General features: G+C 45.6%; 1 protein-coding gene across 1 annotated transcript in view; it reads left to right on the forward strand.

Annotated features, from left to right (window-relative positions):
• PDIA3 (protein disulfide isomerase family A member 3) overlaps positions 1-2158 on the forward strand; it is a 66767-nt gene extending 64609 nt beyond the window's left edge. Inside the window, exon 13 of the mRNA XM_069625174.1 lies at positions 1888-2158. Within this exon, the coding sequence (XP_069481275.1) occupies positions 1888-1998 (111 nt within the window). The 3' untranslated portion in view covers positions 1999-2158. The remainder of the gene's footprint in view (positions 1-1887) is intronic.
• The last annotated feature ends 9482 nt before the right edge of the window (positions 2159-11640 follow it).

The following is an 11640-nucleotide window of genomic DNA, read 5'->3' on the forward strand; positions in this document are numbered from 1 at the left end:
CTGACCCTTCTATCCCAACAAACTATTGCCCGATCTGTTGGTAGTCTCCATGACCATCAGTCTGGCTTTAGAGCATCCAGAAGCTCGGAAAACTGCTGCTGAACACCTGTAAAGACCTGCACTTAAATGACTCGGCTCTGCCTCTGTCCTCATTCTTCTCAATCGCTCTTCTGCCTTCGACAACATCCTGATTTCCCGCCTCCATGATACCAGGGCATTGCAGATCTGGCCCTGGCGTGACTTGCCTCCTTTCTCTGACTGTCCTTCCCAGGTCGAACTTGGGTCCTTTCTCTCCTCTATCACTCTCTAATTGTGGAGTCCCTCCCGGCCCCCCATGGATCTGACCTATCCCCTTGGTTCGTGTCTACATGACCCCTCTGGCCCACAGGATCTCTACCTTCACCTCTAACTTTCAGTGTTATGCAGATGACACACAGCTCTCCTTCAGGCTACCCTTGACCTCTTCCTCTGCCTCGCTGGTTCCTGACTGTCCTCAACTCGCTCTTGGTGTGCTGTTAACGATCTCTGCCTCAATACCAGTAAGACGGAGGTCGTCTTCATTGGGACCCATGCCCCCGCTTTCCCAATTTTGCACTGGCTGGCCTCCCTTTGCCCTGCTCCCCACCTGCTAGTGAGGCAAAATAATCTGGGGGTCATTTTCAACTCCACTCTGCTTCTTTTCTCACATCTCAGACCTCTCCAAAAAGTCCCACTATCAGCTGCACCTCCTCAGAGGTATTCTTTTTCTCACCTTCCCCCAAAGGCTCGCCGTCTTCACAGCCCTGGTTCTCTATGCTGGTCTACTGCAACAGCCTTTCTTGATCGTCCTACTTCTACTCTCAGTCCGCTACAACTCATCCAGAACAGAACCGCAAGACTTATCCTTGGCCTCAAGCCCAGGGACTGCATCTTCGACTCTGAAATCCCTCTACTGGCTCCCCAGGGCTGCTAGAATCAAGTTCAAGACCCTCTGCATAGTCCACAAGGCTTACTATCTACAACGCTCTCTTCCTAAATACTCTCCTTCAGCGCTCCGCTCGGCTTCCAACTCTCTGCGGGTGAGCTGCTTTCAGAGATTTTGGGGGGGGGGGGAGATCTTTATCCTCTCCAGGTGCCTCCCTCTGGAACAGCCTCCCTGCCTCTCTCTGCCTTGAGCTGGAGCTCCTTTAGTTCTGGAAACTCCTCAAGGCCTTCCCCTTCTCTTCCTCTCTCCCTTGCTAACCTCCTCACTCTCCCCTAACTCCTCAGCTTCTGCTGACTCGCAGCCTGGCTCACCTCCAGAGCCTCACTGGTCCCAGGCTCCCCCGCGCCAATCTTTGCACTTTCCTCCAGGCCTGCACTAATGCACTTTAGCATATGTTCCATGAGAGGGGTAACCTCTCCACTTAACTCGGGGCCCTGCTGGCCTGGGTGCACGTGTTCCCCCCCTTCCGTCTCCCCTCCCTAATCTGGTTGTGCCGGATGCACTTCATGCACTTGCACCAGGAGAAATGCCGTCAGACCTAGTACGCTAGGATCAATTGAAACCTCAAGGCCTAGGGGTGACTACTGTATTCCCTTGCTCCCTGCCCGCTTTGAAGCACTTCACTTGTGTATAAGCGCTGTACAAATAAACCATTTCAATATGTGATCACCTTCAGTTTTGAGGGCAGGCATTTAGGAGTATACAAGCAATCTCCTACTTTTGAGGACAATGCTATCGCTTCAATGCTTGGTTGAAACTCCACGAGTCTTAAACCTGAAAGCGGGGAGAGCCCATATGCAAAAGGTATCATTGTAATGGCGTCCTAATGGGCATATGTGCCTTGAGAATCAGAGGATTTTGCACTGAATGCTATGCAAGGCGTGGATAAAGCAATCTTGAACGCTAATCCTTTGTGTTTTTAGGGTGGAAGGGAAATTAGTGATTTCATCAGTTATCTGAAGAAGGAAGCCACAAACCCACCAAATATCCAGGAAGATGAAAAGCCCAAGAAGAAAAAGAAGGAAGAGTTGTAAAGAAGCAAGCAACCAAAGCACTATTTTTTATTAAAGTGAATGTGTTGGGGTACACCTTGGCTGGTAGGGGCCCCTGGAAATGTGAAATCCTGGGAGGAGTGGACCCCATCTGGCATAAGAGTCGAGACTCATCCAGTGTAATTAAACATGTCTCATTTTACTTTGTGGATACATTTTCTTACATGCACTGTTTTCGAGATTATTCACGGACTAGGACCAGTCTGTTTTTGGCGGGGGAGGGTGTTTAAATCCTTTTAAGGGCAGAGCGGGTGGGGGGGAGGGGGAGAAGCAGGGTGGTAATTATTTCTTTTTGTACATTTGGAACAATCCAACAATAAATACAACCCGCCTTTAAACCAAGGCCTCGTCTGGTGTTTTTAGTACACTGTTGCTCACACTTCTGCCAGGCAGTTCCAGCTATTTGCCAGTACTAATGCCAGTGACCTATCTGCTTTCTTATTTCAAATCCTGCCGTGCCTTCCACTGGCTAAATTCAGCCGCATACGTCGAGTAAACAGATGCCTTGGAGACTTCTCAAGCATAGCCCCTTGGTCTTTATTTGTACTTGGCTGCACACCACCAATTGACCTGGCACAATATTACTGTATGTTTCCATACTAATGGACCCCCTTCAGCAGGTTTTCTCGCTTGTGCACCCTGCCACAATCTCCAACGTGATCTGCACATCGGTGACAAAAAAATTCTTTAAGGGACGCTCTGGTCCAGTTGCTCCAATAAAAGCCTTTCAAATTGAATGGGGAAAAAAGTTGTTTTTTTTTTTTTTTTTTTTTTTGGGCTGCAACCATCACATCCCTTTAACAAAGATTCGGAAGGTATGGTAAGCTGTGGAACCATAACTCGTGCCCCTGCCATGACTACTCAGATTAACACCAGGACACCAAGATGACCTTGCAGTTGGCTGCAAGCAACATTTTGTTCCCATTAAGTCTATCAGGATTTCTTTTTTTGGACCCTCCTGCAGCTTTCAGTCTCCACCTCCCGCCTGCTTCCTTGATGAAACCGCACCAAACTTTGTAAAAATATTCAGTTTCATGTGGATTCATCAAACGGAGCCAAAGTTATAAGGCCCCCAAAAACAGCACCCCCTCCCCCCCTCCAACAAGCCTTCTGGACCATGCCAGCCGTAGTGCTGGCCCTCCATTTGTACAGCACACACGCATTACGTGGCTCGTAGGAGCGACGTCGTGTGTGTTGAGCCAATGAGGGCCAGTGTTTTGGCCGACAAAAGAGCATGGCGGGCCGCAACTGGCCCGCGGGCCGTATGTTGTGCACCCATGTTCTAGGGGAACACCATCTTCTAGCAGATGTCCTCGGCAGAAATTTTAAACTTTCCGTAAAACGTCTTCACAGAATGGGGTCCACCAGATATCAATCTCTTCCCAAAACACTGGAGAATGTGTAATGCTCAGACTTTGCCTCCATGTAATCCCAGACAAATATAAAGGGGAAACGCCCTATGGATCAATTGGTCAGGGAGATTTGATTACCCTCTGGGCTAGTCTTCAATTCACCTAAGAGAATCTAGCTGATCTTTCTGATTACACCACCTCTCAAGACTTTCTTGCTAACAAATACCCGTCATTAAAGCCTTTATGGAAGGGGTCAAATGGCTACACCCTCCAATTTCAAATCCAACTCCTGGATGGGACTTGAATGTAGTCCTTAAAATGGGCCCTCCTTTTGAGCCAATGTATAAAACCAGCCTCTGGTGTCATCTTTAAGACTGCTTTTCTTGTAGCCATTATGATATAAGACGTTTATAACGTGCCTATACACAAGTGTTTCAAGGTGTGATGAGGCAATGGAGGGGGAAAAGAGGGAAGACCGACAACGATCCTACTAGGCCAGGTGTCATTGGGATCGCGCAAGGGAAGGGTGGAAGTGCAGGGGAAGGGGGAGTGGGCAGTGCAGTACATGGGATAATAGAATAACAATAGTAAAGTAAGGCCAGCAGTTGGAAAGGGTAGAGTAAGTGCAGGTGTCAAGTGCAGATAGTGGGACTGTAGGGAAACAGTCCCCAAGTGCAGGGGTTGCCAGGAAGGCAGCGCATGTGTGCGACTGGCCTGGGCCCGAGATCAGAGGGTGGCCAGGTAACCAGTCAGTTTCATTTTCAGCCAGAATAACAGCAGGGGAGAGGAGGAGAAAAGGCAGAAGCAAAGGGGTTTTGAGGTGCTTCTGGAGATGGTTCTCCAAGTTGCAGGGGGGGGGGGGGCGCAGGGAGGCTGTTCCAGAAGGAGGCCCCAGCCAAAGAAAGGGATCTACCACCAGCTTGTTGCTTGGAGAAGCGACTGACCCTGAGGGAGTTGGAGTTGGATGAGTGAAGGGCTTGAAGAAAGATATTTAGGAAGAGTTGAAGGTATTGAGGGCCCAGAAGGCCTTGTGGACAATGCAGAGGGTTTTGAACTTAATCCTCGCAGCCACTTGGAGCCAGTGCAGAGAGTTCAGTCCTGCAGGTATACGATCCCTGGCCTTGAGACCAAGGACAAGTCTCGCAGTTCTGTTTTGGATGAGTTGCAGAGGGCGTAGCGTAGAAGCAGGCAGGTTTAGAAAGAAGCTGTTGGAATAGTCCAGCCTAGAGAGAACCAGAGCTCTGGAGACCGTGAGCTACTGGGGGGAAGGAAGAATACCTCTAAGGAGGTGCAGCTGGTAGTGGGACTTCTTAGAGACGTTGGAGATGTGAGAAAGTGACGGAGATGTGAGGAAGTGTGGAGTCGAAGATGACCCCAAGGGGTTTAGCCTCACAGGTTGGAGCAGGGAGAGGGCCAAGAGAGGCCGGCCAGAGAGTGAAAGGAAGGCGTTTGTGTGCCAATGAGGAGAATATCGGTCTTACTGGCATTAAGGCAGAGATCCTTGGCGGCGCACCGCTCCTGCATGGCGGACAGTTGGAGATGAGAGAGGCAGAAGAGGTGGCTGAGGGTAGCCTGAAAATGTGCTGAGTCGTCCGCATAGCACTGGAAGTTTGGGCCGAGCGCGGCAATGCGGTGGGCAAGAAGTGCCAGGTATTGGTTCAACAGCCAGGGGGAGAGGTTTTACACCCCTGCGTAACACGACCGGTAGAGATGGAGTAAGGACCCAAGTTGAACTTGGGAGGGTCGATCACCGAGAAAAGAAGTCGGCCAGGCCAGAGCCTGACCAGTGATTCCCAGGTTATCGCAGAGACTGTTGAGCAAGATGACATGGTTGACCGTGTTGAAGTCGGAAGAGAGGTCAAGAAAGATGAGGACACTGGGTGTGTTGGAATCAAGGTTGGAGAGCAGGTCTTCACGGATATTCAGGAGAGCAGTTTCTGTGCTTCTGGCAGCTCTGAAGCCAGAATGATGATCTTGGAGACAACCAACAGATTCAGTGTAAAGATTGAGCTGGGAGATGGCCAGCTTTACCAAGAGTTTGCCCAGGAAAGGGCAAGTTGCGTCTAGAAGGGCAAGCCAACTGCAGGCGCTCAGTTCAAGATCCATTTATCACCATTCACAAGAACAAAGTGTTTCTGTGAACACATCCATGCTTCTGTCGTAAATTAATCTCTCAAGTTCCAAGTCAGTCTATCCAATTTATGTTATACCAAAACCATATATATTCAGCGGAGAGAAGCTTCCATACATTAGATGTCAGAAGAGCTGTAATGTATTACCTAAATAAAACGAAACCACTACGGAAAACAGACCAGGTCTTTGTTGCCATAGCCACTGGAAGAGAAGGGATCCTGTCTGGCGGCTATTGCATAATGGAATTTTGACATACAGATGTTTGAAAGAGAAATGTACTTTTATGCCCAGAGCACACTCTAGGCACAGGGGCTACTTTACCTTTCATTGCAAATGTACTGTTGGATGCCATTTGCAAAGCAGCTACGTGAGGTCTATTCACAGCATTACTGCTTAGATACAAGCGATTCACAGGTACATCGGGTGGTGTCAAGACATTGTTTTGCCGCTGTACCTTCTAACATCCCCATCACCAAACTGCTAGCCTATGCGCAGCATGTGATTCTAAGCTGAGCCACAAGCCTCAGAAGACATGCATTACTTACTGTAATCATATTTCTAATGCTTGCTTAGATTCACATGTGCCTGCCCTTGGTACATAAGACTTCTTACACCTTAATCTTCTATACTCGCGCATTACTTCATCCTCCCGTCAGAAACAAGAGTCAGAGGGACCTTGACGTTTGTAGGATCATGGGTAAAATACCGGTCACAGGGATAGTGTTACAAGCATGCCCAGTCGATTACTCTTTTCTAAACTCAAACAATGCAATAATGCACCTGCCACTAGATGTCGGCCTATGCACAGCATTTGAATCTAAGCAGATAATTGGATGTGATTATGGCAAATAATGTAGGATATATATTTTTGTGGCTTGTCTATCTGCTTGGAATTGTATGCTATGCAAAGGTTGACATCTAGTGGTCGTTGCAGAGTATTGCCTGAGTTGTATTCGAAAAGGGACGTAACCCGGGCATCTTTGTAATACTAGCCCTTGTGTGACATGTACTGTACCCCCTGCTCCTTCACGTGTTGGAGGTCCCTCAGATTGTTTTTTTCACCATCGTAGTCGATCGCTGTTTGCAGAGTTTCTTGGCTAACACTATATATGTTCTTCAGTGGCTTTCAACTAATGGCTCCAGATCTGAACCTTTTGGAAATCTCCTCTCAGCATTAGTTGACTTTGGCCTATACCAGGCCCGGACCTTTTACAGAAGGGACAGTGGGGGCTGTCCTACTCTTGCACACAAAGAATGTCTTTTCCTTTATCTCCCCCTTCCCTTTCCATTTATTGTTGCGATGCCTTTTACACTAATAATGGAAAACTCACCATTTAAATGTTGCCTGTCCTGCAATTGTAAATACCCTTTGAAGCACATGCACTGTGTGCGCAATCATTGCCTTCCCAGAGATCACAGAGAAACCCTGTACCTTGTGTAAACTCTGCCTAAAAGGACTGGCATACTAAGCGTAGGGCGGCCAGTGCCACGCGGGCTGTGGTGTCCATTGTGTCCCAGCAGGTGCCGAAGACTAACAAGGCAGCTACAGCACACATAGTGACGCCGAAGATGACATGGTTTCATAGAATCCCTAGTGCCAGTCCCCGCCTCCGATAAGCAGGCCGGCGACCCCATGATGGAGACCACACTCGGCGACAAAGGCACACATGGCCACCGCACTAAACGCAACCCCTTGACGTTTGTCTAAATTGTCAGACAAACGCTGCCACTGTTACAAGTGGGAAAACCCTTTCTAGCTCAAAGCGTCCTTTTTCCTCTGTGCCCTTGTCCACTCTATCACAGCATGACAAATCCTCAAAACATGTGCCAAGCAAAGTAAGACACTATCTACCTTATCAGAAGCTCCACACTCTGGGCAAGGATCCCACAGATCCTTTTCAGTTTCAAGATGTCCCCAGCTCTAGTCAGTGGACTAGTGAAGTTTGAAAGTACCATGAAAAGAATTTCATGTTTTTGTTGACTGAAGAGGCACCCTGACCAATTTACAGACCCGCAGGGGAGAGGGGAACTGCCTGCTAAAACGCAAAGGTTGCACTCATTACACCCCCTGACATATCTTCAACTCGAACTGCCCCTACATGGTCAGAAAAGCAGAAATGAGAAACGCATTACCCATCTCTCCGCCTTAATTACTCACTGGTGACAACTCTTAAACCACCTTTTAGCATTTGGCTTGATTTTTCATATATCTCTGCCACGAGACACACAAACATTTTATTTATGCCTTTTTATATATATCTCAAAATGGGCAATAGAATCTTAACACACAATACTTTCAACACAAATGAGGTGGTAGCAAGGCTGTTATGTTATGCTCTCCAGATGTAATCACAAGAGCTACTTAGAATTTTTCATAAACGGTGAGGACTAAATGAAGTTTGGATGATGTCTTGATGCTTGCGAGCTTTGGCACGTTACAAGTATAAATAAATGTCCAATAACATTTCACAGAGCGATTTTAACTTCTGGTCAAAACAGAGCTGACTTTCAGAATAGTCAGATACATATAGTGGACATGTTTCGGGCTCAAAATTAACATTAGATATCATCTCTATCTTTTCAGAATTGAACGGCCTTCAGGACAGGATCATTTCTTTGGATGGTGCATTTGTCTTGACTACCCCTCTGGTACAAGTTCGTAATAACACTACAAAAACAATAAAAACAATATTTCAATAAAAAAGCCATTTGTCCTGTGGCGGGATGAATAATTAATGGTGGTGACATGAGTCATCCATTACATTTTTTATAGGAGTGGTATAGGTTTACTCTATCCCAACCATATTAATCAATAGAGAGAATGGAAACTGGTGTAGTAATTTCAGAGCTTAGGCATGAGCTTTTTTTTAAATTTTTTTTTTTTTTACACCAAATGGGTGAAATGTTATTTTTAAGAGCTAAAGGGAGAGAAAGGATGCTTCATCACCCTCAGTGCCCCTTCGAACCCCAATATAATTTTGCCGACACAAATGGTTGGATTCCTTTTTGATTGTGAACACGTAATTCATCATACTAGTTGTTAGTCATCTACCTGCTATTTGCGGTGTTGTGTAATCTCTTCTGATTCGTCTCACAACTGAGCTTTTCCAAGAGTATTGATTGCAGAGGAAACTGAAAAAGCAGGGGGCAAAATAATTACCCAATAGTTGATAGATTTTTGTTATTTCTGATTATACTTTCCTATCTGCCTGGATATTCGGGCGGACTTCTTTGCACATTGGGAAGAGTTTATTGAAAATCCAAGGATAAGATGTGCTGTATGATGTTCCTTTACAACATCTATTAATCGACTCTTCGCGGAAGAATTTTATAAACCGTTTTCATAGAATTCATGAACGCTATGCAGTGGTTAGTTACACCACGATGTCACCGGAAGAGCAAAGGCTGTCTAGGACTTAACAAATATAAGTTGTTGGGCTTGTGTTTTCACATCTTGGTGAGCACACTAAAACATCTGATCCTTGTCTCGTATTTTTCAAAGTGGACTCGCAAAGACGCGGCGATAGACGTGTTTCTGATGTGGGAATCGGGTAAATACTCGCCCAATAATGCAACGCTATTGTTAGTCTCAGGACGTAGCCTTATGGAAACCACCTCAGAGGGCCCTGACCCATAATTTCTTCGCGTGACATCGTGGTGCAACTAACCACTGCATAGAGTTGGTGAAGTCTATGAAAAAGGTTTCGAAAAATCTTCTGCGATGAGTCGATGGGACCTCATACAGCAACCTCTTAGCCTTGAATTTTCAATAAACTCTTCCCAATGTGGAAAGAAGTCTGCCCAAATATCCAGGCAGACAGGACCAGTATAATCAGAAAAAACTACAGCACTGTAAAAACTATCAACTATTGGGTAATTATTTTGCCCCCTGCTTTTTCAGAGTTTCCTCTGCAATCAGTACTCTTGGAAAAGCTCAGTTGTGTGACAAATCAGAAGAGATTCACCCATTTGTTGTAAAGATAAACCCAAAAGCTCACGCCTAGTCTGTTAATTTACCACACGGGTTTCCATTCTCTCTATTAATACGGTTGGGATAGAGTATACATATACCACTCGTATAAAAATTTCATGCATGACTCATGTCACCACCATTAATTATTCATCCCCGCCACGGGACAAATGGCTTTTCATTGAAATATTGTTTGGATTGTTTTTCTATTGTCGCTCTTGTACTAGAGGGCTAATCAAGACAAATACACCATCCAAAGAGATGATCCTGTCCTGAAGAAGGAAGTCCAATCAATTTGAAAAGATATTAGAGATCTCTAATGTTCATTTTGAGGCTGAAACATGTCGACTATGTGACTATTCTGAAAGTCAGCTCTGTTTTGACTAGAGATTTAAGTTCATTCGCTCTGTGAAGAAAGTCTTAGTGATTGGACATTATCATCCAAACTTAATTTAGTCCTCACTGTTTCTTACGAAAAATTCTAAGTAGCTCTTGTGATTACATTTGGACAGCATAACATAACAGCCTTGCTAACACCCCATTTATGTTGAAATATTTACTTGTTGTATTGAAAGTCTATTGTGTGTTCAAATTCTATTGCCCATTTTGTTTGAAAAATATATGTAAAGGTATAAATAACATGTATTTTTTTCTTCATACATGATCTTCTGTGTGTCGTGGCAGAGATAAATGAAAAATCGCCCCAAATTCTAAAAGGTGGTTCAAGAGTGGTCACCAGTGAGTAATTAAGGCGGAGAGAGGGGTAATCAATTTCCCTTTCTGCTCATTCCCCTTTTCCCCGTTTGGAAACTGATCCCCCAAAAACAGAGGGAAAATACCCAATTCTGCAGTCCTATAGAGTCAGGACACATCAGATGACGTATACATCATTGATCACCAACAGGTTGACCAATATTCATGATGATCAATTCACACAGGATCCGTATTAAGACTACGAGGACTCCGACATTTTTGTCATAACATCACCAGATGACAAAGATCAACACATTGCTAATTCCTCTATAGATCACGAACTACGTAAGGCAGCAGAGCATTTTAAAATTGTCACACAAAGCCCCGCAGGACAGACTTTGAGGATGACATTGTAGGGGTAAAGGGTAGTCGCACAGTATATACCTTTTTACTAGAGTCAGTACAGAGACGTATCCAATCATTGCTAACTCCATCAACTAGTGATGTTAACCCTAGGATCACACTGTTAAGCCTGCCCCTACAGATGCCCTCTGCATTAGGGGACAACCTAAACCAAATTCCTTGGTTATAACAGCCACAAGAAAGTGGGTACCTCGCTAGCATCTGCTTAAGCACCCCCTGAAAGAGTAAAATAAAAAAACTATACACACTAGGCAGAAAAGTGGCTACATCTGCAGCCTACCAGATACGCATTGTGTACGATACCACCTTATTGGCAAGCTATAACTGCCACCTATGGCACACTGTCCAACAAAAACTTTCTTCATTTCCTGAGCCCTGAAAATCCTAGATTTTAAAATCTGTCTCTGCAGGCAAACAAGTAGCCAACTGCATTCTCAAAAATAACTTTGATGCAGCAGACCATGCTAGCCACATTATTGCTGAAGGTGCTCTTTTCACTTTTGGCTATGTTAATCGGGGTTCAAACTAGAGACAAGGGGCTACTTTGCTAAATATGCCCATTACGACCAATGTTCATTTTTAGAAAAGTACTTGATGATGCACTGGTGTGCAACAGAACATGAGGCCCTAAACTTCAGGTCAAATAGCAAACCCTACATACAACAAAGGGTTTTTAACACATGCCATTCCTTTTGTGGGCAGGGATGTCCATGCACACAGGGTTGCAATAGAGGACAGTCTTCTTGGGTCAACCCACAGAGCATATCCACCCCTTACCATTCAAACGTTCAAAGGGGCTATAGAAGGGCTTGAGGTAGACCCACCCCCTGCTAGAGGTGCCTCCGTCTCAAAGCAATGACATTCCAGCCCCAGTTACATCTGGTACCTCTGCAGTAGGGCGCATTTGCCTATTAACACACGCATGGGAGGGAAACTCATCAGATCAGTGAGTGTTATCTGCAGTGGCAGGGGGTGCTCCATTGTTTCTGGAGAAACCCAACATCCTCCACCAAGACACAGGAAGAGGTCTTCACAGCATCAAAACAATCCTAC

Source organism: Ambystoma mexicanum, chromosome 11 (genome assembly GCF_040938575.1).
Source record: "Ambystoma mexicanum isolate Mex_15411 chromosome 11, UKY_AmexF1_1, whole genome shotgun sequence".
Taxonomy (NCBI): Eukaryota; Metazoa; Chordata; class Amphibia; order Caudata; family Ambystomatidae; genus Ambystoma; species Ambystoma mexicanum.